Source organism: Bactrocera tryoni, chromosome 2 (genome assembly GCF_016617805.1).
Source record: "Bactrocera tryoni isolate S06 chromosome 2, CSIRO_BtryS06_freeze2, whole genome shotgun sequence".
In the NCBI taxonomy this organism is placed as follows: domain Eukaryota; kingdom Metazoa; phylum Arthropoda; class Insecta; order Diptera; family Tephritidae; genus Bactrocera; species Bactrocera tryoni.
Window position 1 is genome coordinate 1,937,085 of NC_052500.1, and position 21,540 is coordinate 1,958,624.

The 21,540-nt window shown below is 38.9% G+C and overlaps 2 protein-coding genes across 2 annotated transcripts in view; both read right to left on the reverse strand.

The window, feature by feature from the left end:
* LOC120768562 (mucin-17) overlaps positions 1-20,009 on the reverse strand; it is a 127,460-nt gene extending 107,451 nt beyond the window's left edge. Inside the window, exons 1-2 of the mRNA XM_040095309.1 lie at positions 19,264-20,009; positions 91-4,232 (exon numbers count right to left, since the gene is read on the reverse strand). Coding sequence (XP_039951243.1) covers positions 91-4,232; positions 19,264-19,272 — 4,151 coding nt within the window. The 5' untranslated portion in view covers positions 19,273-20,009. The remainder of the gene's footprint in view (positions 1-90; positions 4,233-19,263) is intronic.
* Positions 20,010-20,484: 475 nt separating this feature from the next.
* LOC120768286 (NADH dehydrogenase [ubiquinone] 1 subunit C2) lies at positions 20,485-21,221 on the reverse strand. Its single transcript, XM_040094913.1, has 3 exons — positions 21,005-21,221; positions 20,776-20,919; positions 20,485-20,715 (listed from the first exon to the last, which is right to left on the reverse strand). The coding sequence occupies exons 1-3, from the start codon at positions 21,159-21,161 to the stop codon at positions 20,666-20,668; spliced, it is 351 nt and encodes a 116-aa protein (XP_039950847.1). The 5' UTR covers positions 21,162-21,221; the 3' UTR covers positions 20,485-20,665.
* Between the last annotated feature and the right edge of the window lie 319 nt (positions 21,222-21,540).

Below are 21,540 nucleotides of genomic sequence, written 5' to 3' on the forward strand. Positions count from 1 at the left end.
CACTTAAATACTTATTTTCATATTTTATATGCACATTCAGTGTGTATGTATGCGTGTGCTTGTAGCCAAAACTAATATTATTAGGCTTACCGTTTGGCTGCAATTCCCTGGAATAGTCGCTTTGACACTTGTTGCGTCGTTATTGGACTGCCGGTGTTGCTGCGTTGAGTGCTGTTATCTGTTGGCCGCAGCGGCAGCGACATGCCATTCGTACGCGGACTCAAGCTGCCGCTCGCAGCGGTTGAGCTTGGCGAACGGCGTATTAGCGGCGTAGAGGTGACGCTCGCGCGTCCCGGAACTCCACCGAACCGTCCCGTCGACGCCGTTGTTGTATTTGTTGTGGCATTGCTGCCAGCATCACCTGTAGCACCTACCCCATTGCTGGGGCGTAGTATTGTTGACACTTTTGATTTCACTTCTTTCAAATTCTTTTTTGGTAACGCTTTGTTGCTTTCAATTTTACTCATCACTGCTTCCCATTTATTGGGAGTCTGCTTTTTGCGCACATTTAATGCTGATGACGCGCCAATATCACATACACTCGCGACCGACCCGGTTGATGTGCGTTGTTTAGGCGAATTACGCGCGGATGCGAATTTCGTCGTGCGCGGCGTGCGTTTGTTTGTGCCACTCGCAGCGTTTGTGGCTTTTGCGGCAGCTGCAACGGCGGCCTCTAATGCGGACCGATGTATGTTTTTGTTAATGTTGCTTTGATTGTCTACAGACAGCGAGGTTGTTGAAGATGACGTTGAGGCGCAAGCCGCTTTTGTGCCAGCTGTGCCCGTTTCCGAATGCGTTTCCCTTTCAATGAGTGCGGAACCACGAGCGGCCGATAATCCGTAAGTGAACTTATTTCCCACGTTCTCTACTTTAGCACCATAGAATGTGGCGTTGTTAGCCGCGACTGTTGAGAGCGAAGTTAGCGACGCGTGTTTACGCGGTGGAGTAACATTCAGCACTGACTCGTGCTGTTGGCTTTCGACGCTGGCCGAGCATTCATCGCCAGAACGACTGTTGACGCCAGCGCTGTCGTTTCCAGCTGTGGAGAGGCGTGATCGTCTGGCGTGCTCGGCACTTGCTGGACTCAGTACTGTGTTGTTGAGGGTATCGGTGATGTTCAGCGCTGTAGTGCTCTCATTAAAAGCTTCTTCCAGCGAGGAAAAGCTTTTGCAGTCTGCGTTCATGGTGTTGCCGTCAACACTGCAGTATGAAGTGCGATTGGAGAGCGTCGCTGCTGAGAGGCGATCGGTACTCATACTGCTATGTATTGTTGAAGATGTTTGGCTGCTACTCAACTGACCTTGACCGAGTGTTGTGGCAGCAACATTTCGTAGCGTTGTTGCTACGGTTACATCGCCGCCAGCCAGTGTTTCACTTTTGTTAGCATTGCGCTCGCTGTTGATGGCATTTTTACAAGCTTCCCGATTACTCTTCACTGTTTCTGTGGAATCGCCATCACCTTCGGGTGACATGTCCATTATTGCGTCTTGCGTATCTTGGCGCCGCATTTGTGCCAAATCATCATCGCACCGATTCTCAACATCTGTGAATATGCCCGACGATTCCATACAAGAATCTTCAGGATCTTCAGATATAAATACGGAGGCCGCTGGTTGGAGCATTGGTCCATATAGCTGTCCATCGATAACTTGGGCGCGACGATCACCACGATGAAATATGTCATCTGCATCGGATTCTGTAAAAAAGTCAGAGTCAGTCATTGGATCTTGTCGCCGCACCAATGGCATTTGTTGCTGTTGAAGTTGTTGGTTAAAACTGGGTTGTCGTGAAACGTGACCGCCTTTACGTGCCGCAGGACCATTGGACGGCGAATGGTCGCAAGCACCGCGCGAAGCCGGACGTGACATTTCGCCGTCGCCTTGATAGCCCGTATCCAAGCTGGTGACACTAGTAACACTTGTGATGAAGCTGGTCGAAATCTTCGAGACATTCGATTTCGTCATTGCATCCGATGTTTTTGAAGATGTGTCGATATCTGTATGCGTGGAGATCGTTTCAGCTGTGCTGATGGAACTGGACTGCAATTGTTGTTGTTGTAAGTGTTGTTGACGCTGTTGCAGCTGTTGTTGATGCTGCAGACTTAAGGCGGATTCACAAATATTCGACTGATTATGTTGTTGTGACAACAAAAGTTCTGTCACATCAGTCTTTACCTCAACAGGATCTAGTGGTAGCTCCTCCGGTGACGGTGTTTGATCAATTCGCATGTGATGCATTGCCATTTTGTTTCCATTATGTGACAGGGGCAATTCCAAGTTGTTAGTATTGTTAGTGTTTGTGGAATCGAGAAATTCTTTCATTTGATCAGGGGTCAAAATACCCAAACTTTCATCCAATTCGAAGGATGTTTGTCGTCGCAAAGGCTGCAGTTGTTGCTGCTGCTGTTGAGTCTGCAATGAAGGCGACTGTGAGTGCAAGGCCATGGAACTGTTGGCAGTGGGATGGCCAGCAGCGTTGGATGAAAGTGACACATCTACCAAGTCTATTGAGCAATCAAGGGTGGACTCCGTAAGGTCCAAACCAAATGAGTAACGAGATTTCTGTTTAGCATCCGGATTGTTGACATCTTGCAGAGAAGATGCGCTGGCTATTATTTGGGGTTGATTACCGTCTCGCGCTGAATAAAAACCCTCCATACGCGCGCCCATAGCAAGCAAAGCATTCGCATCTACTTTCATCGGTACGCTCAAAGACTCATCTTCGGGCGTACATGTGGGCAACACCGAATCACTTTGAGCGCCTTTCAGTGATATTTGAGGTGAAGCAAGCAGATGCGTACGATCCTGGAACTTCATTACCGAATTGTATTCTGGAGTGTTATGTTCGGAGCCGGTGTATTGATGTTGCGTCATATACAACAGTTGACTCGTATTTCGTGAACCCACATATGAGGGGTTCAGATAATCTTTAGTCAAGTTCATCATATGTTTCGACGGCGACAGTGCGTTAGTGAGATCAAGTAATCGTTCTGAATTCACTGTGGAATTAAGTGGCAGTTTCATATGAGCTTTTTCTGGCGCCAGCGCTTTCAAAGTACTATTCAACTCATCGGTCTCGGAAGAAACTGTACAGTCCAATAGATTATCACGTGTCTTCTCGTGTTCACTTGCAGCATCTGATTGTAAAGTTAGATCCATTTCTAAGAAACCTGACGGCGCAGACACATCTTCCAGCAGTTGAAGATTATCCAACGAGTCCGGATTGGAGTAAGTAGCATTAGTCACTGGAGAGATGGCATCAGCTGAGTCTATGATTTTCGTTATACCCAAAGACGCAGTGTTGTCGAAGAGAACAGTATCGCCTGAGAATAATTGAGACTTATGCGTAAAAGTCTCCGACGATGAGACCACATTCATAGTTTGACCAAGCAAAGCGGGTGCATTGAAAGTAGCCGTAAGATTGGGCTTTAATATTGCTTGCGTTGCATTCGGCGAGTATTGGTTATTAAGGCTAATGGTCACATCGTTTGTCGTCTCATCATATTGCATTGGGCGCTTTATGTCTGCCTCGAACGTCTCTCCAAATTGCGCTGCTGGATTGGCATGACTACTATCCAAACTCTGGGTGTTATATAGAGCATGGCGGGTATTGTTGCTAAGCAATTTCGTTGTCTCGTTAATATCCGGAGGACGGATAATGCGTGTAGTTGTAAGCGACCCATTTGTGGGGGGTGCAGGCGTGGATTGTGTTAGTAAACTTGGTGAGAATTGTGTTATGTCGTTGGGACTGTCGGTGCGTACAAACGTATCGGATCGCGTTAGCGGACGCGGAGTGGCGAAATAATCCGTCTCAGCAGGCACAACTGGAATCGACGCTTTTATTTGCGGCGTTTGCTTTCTCGTATTTTTAGACTGTGCCACAACGTGTGTTTTCTGAACTGGCGGAGGCGGCGCCATTTTCTCCGACTTGCCAATCCATTTCTTAAGCGCTGTGGTGGTTTTCTTGGTAACCAAGTTCACTGCATTGGTGATGTGATCACCAGAAGCGCTACGCTTCAAAGCATTCGCACTCACAATGGACGGTCTAAGACCAGCCAATGTCGAAGGACGTTTCTGTGGAAATCCAACTGTAGACGCACGCTGAAGAATTTGCGATGTACGTGCTGCCAAGCCAGTGGCATTGTGTGCTGTTGAGCTGGACGGTCGCAAGCTGCCCGGTAGCGGGATGCGTGAGCCGCCATCTAGGCGAGGTATGCGCGTCGAGGTTGAATCCTGTAAATTGAGGAAAAGAGTAAGATTGTTGAGACACTGCTGAAATATGGTTGCTCTCATTAAATATTAAAATAGATATATGCATTTATATGGCATATACATTTTTTATAAAATATTTAGTTTTCTTGGAAAATTCCAAGAACGTGTTCCTATGCCATATTTGCAACTTCCTAACTACATACCCAATTTGCTCAGCGTTTAAAGCAAACTACTTGTAAGTGAAAAATAAATAACTTTCAGAGTAAAACGCTGGTATTTGGCGCCAAGAAGACGAAAGCCAAAAACTCGCCAATGGCAAAGAGCCACATTCAGCGCCATTGACCGACTGTTCTTGGCTGTGATAACGAATTCAGTGTGTAGCTCTCCTCCTCTGTATCTTTCAATGACTCGAGTGTATTTATGCTTATTTATTTTATTGTTTGACGGGATGCCTTAAAACAGTTGAACATAAATTAATTTTAATAATTATAAATTCAGTTAATTTTCCATTTTGGAGAGTCTGTCCGAACTTTCTCTATGATTAGGAAAACAATTGTTAATGATTATGTAAGTAAAGTGCTCTTCGCCCACTTGGAACTCCTCAAGAAAATTGAACTATTCAAAAATTTCTTTGAAATTAATTTCGATGTTAACAATTCTTCAGATGATGTTATGAATAAGTAAAATGAAATGCTTATGCCCTTATATATTTATTTATTTCTTCTTTAGTATTCAAATTACTGTTGATTTTGCACTTCTCTCTGAGCATTGACGAAACAACAAAATGCCACTTGAGTCGTTAACGCGCTGTAAAGTCAATAGCAGCATTCCGGAAAAATAGAACAAAAGGCAAATATTCATCGGCAGTAATAAAGTTGAGCGCCGAAATCACACGCACACAAACAAAATTTCTACTCTCAGGATATTATTAATAATTTACATGCAAAGGCACGCGCTGAAATGAGCAAACACAAATATAAAGTAAATACGAGGGAAGAGCAACCATTTTACACAAAATATAAATACGTAAAAAACAACAACAACAACCAAAAAGTGATATATTGAGCTACTCTTAGCAGCACTTATAAAAGCCGTGAAAGCCGCCTTTGGAGGACAGATTCGCAGTGTGTGGCAAACTCAGAAGAATTATAAATAACGTCCGCCTCTCTGCTACGAAAATACATGCACACGTATATATATATATATAACTGAGCGTTATTTATTGGGAAAGTTATACTTTTATATGCCACTGCACGTCTTGCTGTCGTTGCCGGCGGATTGCCACTCAGCGATAAACGCTTCGAAACTGTACAGAATTATTGATTTGCATTTCGATGTTTCTCTTGTTGTTGGAAACTGAGTTTTTTACACACTTTTGCATAAGTTTACTTGTGTGTATGTATGTGCGCTGTCTTACGTGTGGCAAAGTCGAGTAAGCAGGGCAGGCGCTGTGTGGAGCAGGATGTCAGCCTAGCTTTTGTTTTTTTTTGTTATCTTATAAGCTGATTTATTGATTATCGATTGAAAGAGACGCATGTGAAATAGTAAATAGTAAACAAATCGTTGTTGGTGGCATAATAGCATAATAGCTATAAATAAAGGACTCGCGATCATTAATAAACCAGCACACGGCAGTTTGCGTTGTTGCTCGGCTTGCAACTATTAACAAATGAGAAAATTGTATATGTCTGATACTAATTGAATCATTAGTAAGAGAGAGAGTTTACAGCTGTTTAAAAACGGTTTTGTTGGGGAGTTGGTGTAGAGACTTATACAGGGTTTGTCCGGAAAGTAATAGAACAGAGTCCATTTAAAAAAAAATATTGAACCAATCGTTACAATTCATAAAAAACTTTCAAAAAAGGATCCTTCTGCGTCGATGCAGCGCTGCTAGAGCGAATTCCAAGCATTGAAGGCGTCACGGAAGGCATTCTTCGGAATAGCCTTGAGAGGCGAGGTGCATGCTGCTTGGATCCCCTCTGTCGTCTCAAAATGCTTGCCTTTCAACGGCATTTTCAAGCATGGAAACAAAAAAAATGTCTTTGATGTCAAAAAAGATCATGATCATCGTTTTCGCTTTGGATTAGCTCATTCATCAGCGACCTCATCTCGGCCCTCCAAAAGGTCTGATGCCACAGAAACACACCCCTTCTTGCTAAAGCAACATCTGGGTAAGCCTGCTTGATCACATCAAATGACCCTGTCGCAGATTTACCGAGTTTAACACTGGATTTAATCGCATACCTCTGTTCTAACAGAGCAAGCATTTTCGGCTTACTTTACACTTATATAACATGGTTGTAAATCTAAAAGAGTCACTAGTCTGAGCTATTCCGCCGAGCATAAAAGCCAAAGCAAACCAAAAAGTGCTGAAGAATGAATTCTCCAGCTGAATTGTTGAATATATCGCTAGAAAAACGCAGCAGCAGCGGGTTTAAGTGCTACTCGCCTTTCGTCAAATCTTTAAAAATTTTTAATTATTTTATTCTTTTCTTTATACTCATATTTATACACAAAACTGTATTTATAAAATTTTGAGTAAAGAAAACAAAAATAGGAAACTTGAGAAAACTTTGTTTTTAGTTTCTTTCTTTTTTGTAACAGTATTCGCCACCCACAGCTTCTAAAGTAGTACTTCGCTGTCAAAACATTTGTGCAACTTGCCACATAAATAGGTTGTAATGAGCAAACACGGGCAGCAGTTCATTCGCTAATGTATCCTGCGGCGATTCGCCACACTTCCTTTTCAGATATTCGCACATAAAAAGACTTACACACAACTACAAATAGTTCATGAGAAGTTGTACATAAGGAAATAAATTAATTTGTGCGCATAGCAAACACAGTGAAATACTTTTAACGAAGTTTATCGAACTGTGGCAAGTAGCATGCCGCAAGCAAACCTCCGTGTACTTTGCCGATTTGTACGAGGTCACCAACGTGGTAAACCAGCAAGCTTCCACATAAATTTATCGAAAATTCAGCAACCAATCGATTTAAGTGCACGCTTCTTCCAGGCCTCCAAATATTTGTTCTCTGTTTCGCTCGTCTTCTCATTTTCCGGCAATTTCAATTTGTGTTGGCACAAATCGCCGCACGGCTACACAACTGTAAGGACTTGAGCTATAGAAGCTTCTACCTAACACATTTTTCCTTGCCCTTGTTGTAATGCTGTTCTTGTAAGTACAACGATTTGATGAAAAACTTCCCGTCGGCGCTGATAAATGTACCGAAAATGCACGGCAAATTATTTCTAAAGTAAGTGAAGTGGAATCGAAAGCGAAATTGAGACGTTGCAAGTGCAGCAGCGAATCAGCCAACCGCTGTGTGTGCGAAACATACATACATATATTTTCTGCAGAGATCTACTATAAATTGCGCTTGCTATTCCCTTACCGCAGATGATTACTATTTTTCACCGGGTCATCATGAAACTGGATGGCCGTATCTAAATTATTTACGACCTAATGTACTTTGGTGGAGCTCAACATATGTAATGTAGTATATTCGCCGCCTTGAAACAATTTACTTGGAAAGCTTTCGCACTTTTTCTTAATATCTAAAAAAGTAAATATAAAATATGTCATTAATTAATGAAAATTCAACGTTTCATAAAATAAATCAGAGTCTTTAAATTGTGGCTTCACATGAGTGATATTCGCTAAAAAACGTACTTTGCTGAAAAATCATTGACAAATGACCGCAAGGTAGCGATAGAAAACTCGGTAACATAAATACGGTTGGAAATTCAGCAAAAGCAGGCACACTTTTCATCCAGCAAACAAGTTATAATTCAAAATGCATACTCTGCTATGGCGCTGTGACAGACCAAAAATGCAAAAGCTGTCAAAAGTGCACTTCGGGATTGTTGAGCATGTGATCATTCATGCGGGCACTTTAAGCAGCGCGCTGCCTGAAAATACACGAGCGTATGACTTTAATCTCTTTCATATATGTATGTGTGTACGTGACCTTACGGGTGATAACCGGAGAGTTACTGGCACTTCACATGATGCCGCAGAAGGCTTTGCCGAGTAGCGAGTTGGACCGATGTTGAATAGTTCATCACTGGCGAACGCAAAGTTTCAAACTGCTTCTTTTGATTTATAGCAGGAAATAATTGATGAATCTGTTGTGTATGTACGCAACACCACACAGCATAACCAAGCGACAATGAGGAGCCAGCAGGGCGTATGAGTTATTTTGACACACAGGATGGAAGAGCGAAATGGTTGCTCATACGCCAAGGTGCACGTTATTAAAAATAAACAGATTTGAACGGATTTTTAAAATGCAAGTAGTTTTGCAATGAAAGTTTTTCATGTATTTGTTTATGTGTAAGCAACGTGTGCGGTTGCACAAAATGAATTTCGTGACTGAGTCAGTGTGAGTCGCGTTCGCACACGCACGCTGACATTTGGCAGCAAACAAGGCAATGAATAACCACATACGGCCCGACTGGCGCACAAACTATGTAGCTAATAGTCGAGTTCAAAATGTGTGCATCTAGTGTGAGCACGTTTGCAACACGTGCCACAACGAGATGTGTTACTTTTGTGGTAACAAAATAATGGCGGAAATGACAACAGCTGACAAAAGTGTCGGAATTTCGAAACTAAATACGAAATTCGGTAAAAAATGTTTTATCAAACCTGAGTTCGTGGTATTTCATTGTTGGGCAGCATGGCATTCTACCCTTTTTTATAATTTTTTTTTAAATCTCACCTTTCCAACACTCTATGGTATGACACAATGTGATTGGTAGCACTGGAGATATACGACTGCAACGACTTCTATTGACAAAATACGAAAAGACTTTTTGAACTACCATACTTATAGTATTTAAGATCTGAATAATAGAAATATGTATATATATAAAATCAGAAGAATATAAATTAACCCCCCTATCTCACCACTTTTTGAAATACCATCTTCATACAAATTGTTGACAATATGTTGCTCAAAGCACGAGAAAAAATGTTGCCACAGCCAAACAAAATAACTCACTCACAGCCTAGCGCAAGAGCAAAGAAAATTCATAAGCTTTCATGCACTCTTTAAGCCAATTTAAAACGCAAGTTTACAAGCGCTTAAAAGTGCACTGAACATTGCCACACACTTCTCGCTCCCCTTCCGCTTATGTCGCAACATTTCCTGCACGCGCTGCACAAACACACGTGCCACAACTTAAACGCGCGACATATTTTTAGTTATACACAACCTATATATACATATGTACATATACATAAGCTGAGCAGGTGGAGAGACCCCTTCGAGCAGTAAAAATAAAATATTTTCTCCGCATGGAAGGTGCGAACATCCTTTGAAAATTTCCACTGCGCTTGCATCAACAAAAACAAACAACTCAAGCTACTCTCAACAGCTACAAATGGCTGCGCGCTGCTGCAGAAGCATAAATTGCAATTGCATAATTTTATTTAAAGCCGTGTGTATTACGGTACATGTGTGCTTATACATTTGTACGAAGTCACCCAAAGAGGAAGTCACAAATTCCACTGAAATTTTTCGAATTTCACCACTTGCATGCTGCTGGGGATTACAATGAGATTTAGAAATTAGATTAAAAATAAAGCTATGCTATTTAGAGAGTAAGGAAACACATGTAAAAGCATTTATATTGATTTTTTGCACTGAATCTAATATTGCCATATATTGACGTTAGGTAACTTATAACAATGCATTAGAAACTAGCTTAGCTTGTACTAACCATGCATTCGAAATAGAGACGAATAGAAAAAATTACTATGAACCGTTATAATTTATTTCCATAAAACTTTACTGTCGGTTACAGTTTTCTGTCATAAAGGTTTCTGTCATAAAGGTATTTCCGCGATTTTTTCCAAACGCGTTGCGGATTAAATGTGCTGCCAACAGTTGCCACTGCAACGCTCAGTAACATAGAAAGTTTGCACTTGTTTACCTATTTTTCATGCTACTTAGGCGGTAATGACGTAAATGCACTTTGTGTACTTCTTGACTCACACATTCGCACAATAAAAGCGTCAGAGTGAAAGTTCGTATGAAAGTTCGGTGTTTAAGCAGAATACGAATTTTCACATTTTATCAAGCAGAAAACAAATTTTCACATTTTTGTGAAAAAATTTTAAAATTTTGCAAACGTGTGTTTACAACAGCCGAATTAGCAACTATTCACCACACTGTAGTTTTGTTTCCCTGTTCATTCAGAGCGCGAAATGAATCAGCAAAATGCAATGCCTCGCTGCACATTGACTTTTTCATGCGTCTGAATTTGCACTTCTTCTTCTTCTTCTTTTTTTAATCGCAAATGAGTGACTCACTTCTGCACCCTATGACACTTATGGCAGCCTAGTTTTTACAGTTTTCCTTTCAGCATCAAACGTACAACAACCACACACCGTCTCACGTATACATAAATACGAAAAGTGAGCGAGTTCGCTTTTGAAATTTTTATCTCTTGCTTTGGCAATTTATCAGCCCGCTAGGTAAATTTTGGATTATTAAATCTATGTCCAAGCAAGATTCGCAATTGAATCATGTGAACTTAATATAGTCAAAGAAAGAGAAAGTATGTGCCCACTACACACAGCTAGTGTAGCTTTGAAAATAATTTAAGCATTTGATCTCCAAGAACGGAAGCGAGCGAACCACTGTTGTGCTACACGAACTGACAAAGCTTCGGCTCCGTAAACTTCCCAAATTTCGTTGGTGGCTTGCGTGGTATTCTTCCCTTTTTTATACAAAATTTTCAAAATACATATGGCGAATTTCTTCATTATTTTCACTGATTTTCGAACCGTTGTAACTTTTTTTCAGCTTCACCGAATTTAATTTGTTTTTGGTTAAATGAAGCTTGAAATCTCAACTTTTCAACACTTCGGGTATGACACAGTTTAATCGGTAGCACTGGAGATCTACGACTGCAACGACGTCTATTGGCAAAATACGAAAAGACTTTTTCGACTACCCAATAATTAATTCCTACCGGGAAGCATACTATACAGGAATCTCCTTTTTGCATAAGCTCTCACCCCCTCACATGCAGAGTCTCAATTTTGATGCCAAAGCCGCATTGTGCTGTGTTGCATTTCATTGGAGACGAGCTCAGATTTAGCTGAGCGTGCGACCTCTGTCTTAAAGTTGGCTTATTCAAATACACGTTTGGCTATGAAAGTGAATTTTCAGCTACGACGTTGAGCCAGAACAACAACTGTAACTTAGTGCTACTTTTTAACATATATTTTTCGCTTTGCAATCGCACTACTACAAAGGCCTTCTGCTTGTTTGCAATTCCACTGCTAAATACGAAAAGTAAACACGGCAACGCTATACATATGGTGCATGTCCTTGGCAAGTCTAACGGAAATTTTATATCCCTAAATCAGTCAAGCAACAAAGCTAACATATGACAGAAAACTCAACTGAACGGCTTGATTTAAAATTTAAGGCTGGCATAAAATTATACAAACGTACATTTGTACATTGTGACAAAAAAGCACCCGGAAATTGTAGTTAAATTCCTTAGGTAAATGATATTTCAAAAATATTTTGCTAAGTTAGTGGGACTGTCCTTTCCCTTACTATACCAAATGTGATCTCGATCTGTCCATCGGTTTATTTAGAACAGCTGCTTAAGTCGGTACACCTCAGTGCGTTGCGTTTGTATTTCTAACTAAATTTCGTCTCGGAATCGTTGCGAATGTTGGAAAAGGCTTACAGTGATTCAGTTTTATCAAAAACACAAGCCTACGAGTGATACAAGCCTTCAAAGACGGTCGAGAGATCGTTGAAGACATGCCTCGTACTGGACGACCTTCTGTCTCTTCAACTGATGAAAATATTTAAAAAAGTGAAGTATATGATGCTTGAAAATCGTTAAAGATAAAATCTATAAAGATAAATCGAAAGATTTTGGTGGATATTTTGGGTATGCACGTGTTCTTGCTCGACTCGTCCCGATAAAGCTGAATTTTATTTCAAAATGAGTACCGTGTCCAATCCCACATTCATGGAGAGCATTATAACTGCCGATGAGATATCGGTTTATGAGTTTGACATGCAAGTCAACAATCATCGGAGTGGATCGGATCGAAGAGATAAAACAAAATTGGCGGAAGGAGCTGAAGGAGCTGAAGGCCATCCCAAAAAGTGCTTAAGAAAACTGCTTCGAAGACTGGATCGTTAGCATAAGTGTATTACATCTGATGGGGATTGCTTTGAAGGCGACAAAACTAATATTGATGAATAATTAAATAATTTTCCTTTTATTTACAATTTCCGGGTACTTTTTTGTACTCTATATCGTAGTCTTTTAGGAATAAGGCATTAAAATAATATGAGTTTTAAATAGTTAGTTAGTTATAGTTTTTTACCGCAAAATTATATAATATGTAAATGTAAATTTGTAAATGTCTGATATTTCAAAGTTAAAAAAATAAATAAATTAGAAATTTAGCTCCTCCACGTCTGGCTTGCCACTTTCCACTAAACTTCAAACATTTTGTGCTTTTTCGCTCATTTGCCTACAATATTTTGACTAACAAGGCGCCCATTGAGTTGAATGTACCCTCATGTGCTACTTTCCGCCGACCTCTCTAGCTGAAACGGAGCGGAGTTGCCACCGTTTGATACGCTCAAACACCTTTTGATTCTTTTCACATACAGTTGCCCTTTGGCAGTGAATTGTGCATATGTATGTATGTAAGAACGAATGTACGTGTGATTCGAGACATGAAAAGGTGGTTCAAAGGCTTCAATAGTTTGCATATAGGCAAAAAAAACTAAAAATTTTACATGAAAAATGGCCAGCACCGGCTATATCGAAGGAATTATACCTTTCATGAACGAAAACTAATCTAATGGATATATTTTATGGGAAGTTTGGAAGTAAGAACGCTTAAGTCGAATAATAGTAATAGAATATACATATATCTATCTATATGGTATATATTTGGGATAAGTTGGAATAATAATTTTCAGTCAGATAACCATAAATTGAGAATTGAGAATATTTTAACTCAGCGTCAAAAGTTCAGAAATTCGGTGTAAAATTTCTGAAGAAATACACATTTACTTATACTTTTTCATTGAATCAAATTGAACTTTTACTTAATTCACATGAAGGGTATAAATAAATATTCAGAAGAGTGTGTAAAACGCGTCCGCTTAAGTCTCACTCAACGCAAAAGCAACCTCATTAAAAATAGGCGGGGAACAAGAACCCTTTGCATTCAGGCATAACACAAAGCGCCTATTTTAGCTTTCTGGCTGACTGTCTAACAGGCTCTCTCAATTACAACAACAGTAGGGCTGGTTCAGAAAAGTTATAATGATTTCCCGTAGAAGCCGACACTAACAAGTTAAACTGAGAAGTTCGTAGACACAAAACGAAACTTAAACAAATCAATAAAGAAAATGTGTAAAATATGTAAACGGAGTAGGGAGCTGTCAAAGTTAAATAACAATCAATATAGAAAATGCCGTTATTTGTGGCATATATAATATTAGTATATACATACATTAGTAAATAGGTAAGCTCTCTAACACACCTCTCCTTTAAGCAAAGGCAAATGTTGGCATGTACCGTTATTATTATAAATAAAGCTCATGTTTTGTTGGAAAATCCGCTTTCGTGCTTAGGAAAAGCCAATAATTGTGGCGACCATAAAGCAAAACTAAATAACGGTTCTTACCAAGTCATGCCACCACATGGCAGTCGCACAGATTACAAGGGTTGCACCACGTGCACATAAAAAAATTATTCCTAACTGTACTTAAATACATACACATATGTACAACATACATATGACTTTATGCAACCAGCAATCGTTCGTTAGTCATAACTGGCTTGGAATGCAATTCACATGTCTCTAACGCGTCCACCTTTCGCTTAATTTTACTTTTCTTTGTACCGTTGCTTTAGTTTAAATATTTGGACGAGCTCATATAGCGAGTGGCTAATACCGACCAGCCACGTTCGCTTCCTGCGCTCGTTTGCTACAGTGGCAATGCACGTGGCTGGATGGGTCACCCGTCACGTCGGAGCGAATGTTTGTGTTAAGTACAAATTTCTAGCTTAAAGTTTAACGTTTTTATGGTCAGCACACGCGTAGTTAAGGTAGCTTTTGTTACTAAACGCGCTTGTGACCACACTTGGAGAATTCATAATATTTCTTTCACATTTTTAAATGAAACAAGTAATAGTAGTTCTTTTTTTTCAATGCTGGGGTTTTTGACGTGGCGAGTCCCAAACCCAGCGCACAACCCTGCGGAGGGCATGTCTCGCCTTCTCACTTTAGCTCGCCTTCAAATGAATATTTTAGGGGAGAGGATACTTATCTAATACCGGAAGGCGTGACCTGCTTGAGCCATATGCGAAAGAATCGTTTCTGGCCACTTCCAAATAAATTGCGCTCAGAGAACTTTCCTCACTTGCGTGAACTTCTAAACATAGCTCCCTCTTTCTATCGAGCGTATTGTGTAAAAGATTAAATCCATCCGCCAAATCTTGGACCCGCGAAAAGAGGATCGACACACAAAGAAGAGTAAAGTCCTCTCGCGATGAACAAAGAACAAAGAACCAAACTCAAAGTCACTCATTATTTTCGTCCTGCTATATGGTGCAGAAGCATGGACGTTGACCACATCTAATGAGTCGACAGTACGAGTTCTTTGCGTATTGGCAACGGCGAATATCGCATTCGATGGAACGATGAGCTGTTTGAGTTATACGACGGCATTGACATAGTTCAGCGAATTAAAAGACAGCGGCTACGCTGGCTAGTTCGTGCACTCCGAATGGATGACAACGCTTCAAGTATTCGAAGTATTATCCGCCGGGGGAAGCGGAGACAGAGAAAGATCTCCTATCCGTTGGAAAGACCAGGTGGCGAAAGGCCTGGCTACGCATGGAATATACAATTGGCGCCAAACAGCGGGAAGGAAGAACGAATGGCGCGCTGTTGTAAAATCAGCAATAACCGCATAAGCGATGTCTACGCCTTAAAGAAGAAGAATAGTGGTTCCCAAGTATATTATTTACAGAAGAAAACTTGAAATTCTAAGCATTTCCGAGAGGGCTTCTACCAGTTTAGAATCATTTCCTTTGAGAAATTAATTCAAGTTCCCTTTTAAAAGCTCTAAAAACCAAATTGTTAATTTAGAATTACCTTGCTTTACTTTCTGCTGAGTGTAGGATATTTTTAAGAGTAGAAATATTGTTTTCTTTTGCAGTGTACCCGCAAAGGCAAATTATGAGCACATGCGCTTACACATATAATACATACATACATATATCTGAACAATAATAACCCCACGATATATGTATGCGATACTATTGTTTGCTTTCAAATCGCGTGCAACACAGAAATTGGGTTAGTAAGTACTTTTGTTAGACTCTCATTTGCTGTACTGTACATTCGACTGCTTTTCCCAGCAAGTTAATTTCACTTCCATTTCACTTTACTAAGGGTTGCATTGCAGAGTTCGCCGCCTGCTGTAATGTGACTCCTGATTTTAGCCAACACAACCGGCATACCTACATATGTACATACTTATGTGGTGGTGAGTGTTAAAAGCTGTTGAAGCGTGCAATGCCCTCGACTCTGACTCAAAAAGCTGGCAGTCGCTGACATTCTAATTTCCTTTTAATTACACAATGACTCGAAATATCGCTAAATGCAAACAGAATTTCGAAAGTGCGGGCTATTGATTTTTTATGCTCCCTTATACACCGAGCAGCAACAGAACGTTTGATAATATGTATGGTCCTTATGGTCCTTATCTACTCGTACTGACCGCTGAAATTCGCATACAATAGCAACACAATGGCTTCAATGACAGTTTCCGGCGGATCGCCGCAGATAAAAAATCAAACAAAAAACTAGTAACGCAAACTTGTCTCCTGGTGCTCAATGCCACTGTGTGTTGTCTGTGCACTTGTGTGCACTTCGCCTATGCCAGCTGCCCAAATCGTTCGCTCCACCTTTATTGGATACAATAGGTACACTTTGTATGCTAACAACTTGTAGGTAGGTACTTGTAGCTCTTAACCGGGCAATGTAATTCAATTTGGCCAAGCATTCAGCGGCTATTGTTATGCAAGTATACTTGGCTGGTGGGCCCGCCCATCAGCACCACCAGCGCTTACTGCCGAAGCCACAGTAAACGGTTTTTCGTGCATGCAGTTGACTGCACACAGCGACAAATATTCGCACAGAATTCAATTTTTGCTTAGATATAATAGAAGTTAAATTTCTTGAGTTTTTTTCGAACCCGCTTAAGTTGCTTTTCGACATCGATTTTTATGGCTCACGAATGTTGTCCATTTGCAGCATTTTCTTGTTGGCTTTTTCACATGGAAAATTATCGCAAAACTCAAATGATTTTATGACGTAATTTCTAATTTGTGCTCACTGCTTTCTAACTGAAAATATTACGGACGTAGAAGTCATTTCAACTCCGCTGATTTTTTTCACCTAGGACGGGTCTCCATATAAATATTGTATATTTACTTTTCTAAAATTTCATATATTCATTAATTATAGAATACTTGATTCGTAGCTCAAAAATTGTCCTTCCAAGACGTAATGTTGCAAGTGTTCATCAAAATGTGCATAAAAATGCAACACTGTGTCTCCACAAGTTTATTTAACGAACATATGTATGTATATTTGACAACAATACATCAGAAAATTGAATGTAGGACAACGCATTAAGAGTACATCAAAGAATTGAAGCGAGAATTGCTTACGCTTCTTCGCCGCACAAAGACAACGGAGACGGAAGGCCACCTCTACAATAAAGTACAACAATGTATGAGTATTTGCTTACTTAACATGCAACATTCATAGATACAAACATCTGTACATACATATGCACATGTATATACTGCGAGTAGGCAGGCAATCACGCCGAGGTAATCCATGCGTATGAGTGACCCAAGAGCCAAATTTTTCTTATGAAGAACATTGAAAGCTAGAAGGCTTGGTGAAAGCATTAAGTCGTACCCAAAACAGTTAATTGCGCACATGTAAAACAGGATTATAGCATATTTACAGTGTTCTTAAAAATGTGGTCAATTGAAAAAAAAAACAGTTTGATTGTAAATTAAGAATAGGAAAGCAGTGGTAAACACATTAATATGATAAAAATAAATAAATCATGCATATTTTCTTATTGTAAAAAGTAAAATGAATAAATGCCAAAAAAGAAACACCATCAACACATTAATATAGAGCAAGTAAATGTATATATTTGAAGACGAGATGCTAAACTCCAATATGTCTTGGCCCAGGTCAATATTGCCAAGAGCGAAAAGTTTTTTATATCGATTTATCTGCATGCATACATATATACATATATAACACATATACATATATACTCAGCAGCTTAGGTTTGCTTTCAATTTATTTACTTTAGGTTTTCTTGTTTGCACTCTGCTTTGTATTCGTGCATTGCAGACATAAAGTCACCAAAGTGCAGGACACTGTGCCGGTTACCTTTGCGACTTAGGTTTCTTTTCGCTTTATAGATATATGTAAGTACATTTATAAAACTGTCTATGCATGAGAAAATGTTAACCTAATTGAAGCTATTCGAAATTTTCTTATTTATATTATTATACCAAAAAAATTATCGGCAGCACTCCAAAGAAAAGACAGTTCACAAGCCAAGCCAAGCCAAGCCGAACGATGAAAAAGCTTTGTTGTTAACATTTCAGTATGGGATCCCTACAAAAAGCTGTATATCGAAATTCTTTTCGTACAAAATTCTGTAAACTAACGTCGCGAAATTCTGTAGTGACAAAATTCTGTATTTACAAAATTAAGTATTTACAAAGTTCTGTAAAAGCGAAATTCCGCACTGACAAAATTCTGTATTAAAAAAATTCTGTATTGACAAAATTCAGTATTTCAGTATTCTTGTTTTTAATGAATAACTGTATTTTATGACTAAGATTTTTATAAGAGAAACATCAAGTCACCATCGCAGATTCTGTATTCTTTGTGGGCATATTTCAAGAGAACTTGTTGATTTGTAGAAGCGAAGCTAATTTTCATTTCAAACTCATAATAGGTTGTCAAAAAAGTCTTGCGGTATTTTTATTGAATTTTATTTATTTTTATTTTATTTTTTATTTTTATTTTTTTTTCTACTATGCCGGTCTCTTTCGACCAATTCAGCGATTTTATCGCAATTTTCGATGATAGGCCTTCCGGAGCGTGGCGCATCTTTGACCACCTCTACACCAGAACGAAAACGTTGAAACCATCGTTGTGCGGTGGAAATGGAAACTGTATCGGGTCCATAAACTGCACAAGTTTTATTGGCGGCTTGAGATGCATTTTTGCCTTTATCGTAGTAGTACTGTAAAATATGCCGTATTTTCTCTTTATTTTGCTCCATGTTTGCGACGCTATAACTCACGAACGACTTAAAAGAAACGACAATCAATCAAACACCTGTTAGCGCGTGATTAGCGCTTTCCAAAAAGGTATAGCATGACCCGATGCGACGAATAAAACTAGAACTACGCGCTTTCAGCGCCAACTAGCGAAAATGCCGCAAGACTTTTTTGACAACCTATTACTTTTGGCCAAAATTACATCGTTTACCAGGTTACCTACAGAGTCAGTTCTAAAGCATTTGTTCTCAAATATCTATCCTCATAAAATAAAAAAAGATAGGTGTCCTTGCACAAGATGTCAGAGAACTTGGAAGGAATACTCAGATAGGCGTATGTTACTCGCTATTAAAATTTTGACGGCAATCAATAAATCAAACTGAAAGTGTTTAGACGCATAAGTATGTATGTATGTAAATACAAATATAAAATACATACATACCAGTATGTAAGCGTACAAATGTAAAAATATAACTAATATTCACCTCAATCGTAAATATGTACAGACATACAATTTGTTGAAAAACACATACAGAGTTACCTATGTATGTATGCATATACAAGCATATGTTTTTTAGAACTACTGTTTAAATCTTTATATTTTCTATAGATGTTCTTTAAATTTTTTTTTTAATTTTTGTAACCTACCTTGGCCATAATCACAGCAAAAAACGAATAATTGAGTTTTGCTAATAGTCAAAAGATTTCCCAGCTCACTGCTCCCAACTTTGTAGCTGGAACATTGACGCGCAGTTAACCAAAATAAGACGCCACTAACGTAATATTTCGTACGCTTGCTCTACATTGGCGCCGTGCTACTACTCGTTCAAAATAATAGGACACAAGGCTTTTAGGATGACTGACCAACCAATGTAAAACCTTGAGAGTCCCCTCGATCACTGTTGCGGGTATATGTTTATTTATCGACTTGCTTTTGCGTGAATATCCGTTACACGCAGGCAAAATCTGTGAAAGTTGAAAAGCATGGAGAAACTGGTAGTGCATCGGCATGCAGTCACCAAAAAGTATCACTTTTTTCGTTATGGTTCTTTGAATTCTTAACTTATGGCGTTTATTTTGGCATTATTATTTTTTCATAACTGTATTATCTTTTAACGCGCTATATTTTGAAATTTTGAAAGATTTTATTTTAAATTCATATTAAAGCAGAATACTTATTAAAGCATATTTATAATGTATGTTATTGCAAAAATCTTTGTTTGTTCTAGTGTTACAGCACAAAGCACATTTTTGTTTTTTTTATTTCTTCACTTTTTATTTTTTGTTGGTAATTATTTCTGTTTTATTGATGTTTTTTGTTTTTTTTTTTTGTTTTTTGTAACTTAGAAACAATTTCCGTTCTTCTGATTTTCACCGTTCAACATCTAAAACTCAACTGACTGCTCGCAATTTCTACAGTAACACCGATTGTCTCTGTCTGCTTTATGGTCGCCGTTTGAACATTAAAACATCCCCACAACAACAAATCATTAACTGGTGAACTCTTATAACGGTTTATTTCTGGACATGCGCATGAAACTCCGGAAAAAAGGTAGTCACTGACAATTATTCGGCCTACATAATAGAGCACGTTTAACAAAATGCTTCGTTTTCCAGGGTTTCCCAATCTGAACTGAATATTGCTTTTGCGTCTTGCTCTATTTGCTTGCGAGTAGCTTTAATTAATGAAAAATTAAAGGTCCCATAATTATATATCAAAAGTGTATTAATTTGATTTAATGCAACTAATCGGAAAAACAAAAATATAAATACATATATATAGCATATGCTTTGAGTAATAATACTTACTTGCATTACCAACTAAGGTAAAATTATCAATGGAATTTAATTCAAGAAGTTTTTCTATAATTTTCAGTCTATAAAATAAATATTAACCGTTTATTGGTATTAAACCCAGTTTTTATTCAAATTGCATCTGCTATAGTCGAATTAGTAACTAACGTGGATTTTGCCAATTATATTCTAAGCAGAATAAAGCAATTTCGATTTGATGCATCTATAATGGGATCACCCGCACTATTCGGCATATTTATCTGATAGGTACCCATGCTTCCAAAACGTCAGCGTACTTCTTGCGCTCTAAAAGTTAAAATACGTCATGAGCTTTATTTTAAAATTATTTCATTTCCGTTTCATTACCCTTTACTGGAAAATCGTCTGGGTGCAATTCAATGTAATGCCTCAGTACAGCATCGCGTTTGGCAAGATGCTCGTTCCTCTTATTGTCAAAGTACAGGCCCAGACCGCCACCTATAGCCGCGAAGGCTACATGATTCTGAATTCCTAAAAAATAAACAATGAATATAGCAAATTTACTAAAAAAAAATGTATTTGATTGTACCACAATGTTACGTCACATAAAACATACCCGAGAATGGTGGTTTTCTCAAACCGAAGTTCAAAAAAATGGCACAACCAAATCCAAGTACCGAACACACTACTGGATTGAAGATACTGTTCATGAACGCTGGTTGGCGTTCGCCTTTATCCGTGAGGAGTTTTATAGGATCAATCACGTTCGACATATTTTGATGTTCACAATTAGCGAATTCTCCAGTCAAAGCACGGCAAAATACACAAGTTGCAGTAGATGTCAGAGAGACGTCAAAGTGACAAACAGCTGTTAACGTTGCCACTATGAAATTAAAACGCTCCGCTGCACACTGAGGAATTTAGGTGTGCGCAAGTTACATTTGAAAAATTTATCTCCAAACTTCTATTTATAAAATCTCCTAATTTTTATCATAATTAAAAAAAAATGTAGAAAAGTTATGTATGTAGGTTTTATTGTAGTCAGGAAATTCACCAAACTTTATTCGAAATATTATTATAATCATTTTGCATATATTTGGTTACTACAATGGAAATTACAATACATTATATTTATTTATCATATAACAACAT

Bases quoted from the DNA above. Each gene is read 5' to 3' on its own strand.
- LOC120768286 (XM_040094913.1), bottom strand. From the start codon at position 21,161: ATGTCGAACGTGATTGATCCTATAAAACTCCTCACGGATAAAGGCGAA. The intron at 20,920-21,004 runs GTATGTTTTATG...TTTATTTTTTAG, and splicing joins GAGAAAACCACCATTCTCGG to GAATTCAGAATCATGTAGCC. The intron at 20,716-20,775 runs GTAATGAAACGG...TTTAACTTTTAG, and splicing joins AGACGATTTTCCAGTAAAGG to AGCGCAAGAAGTACGCTGAC.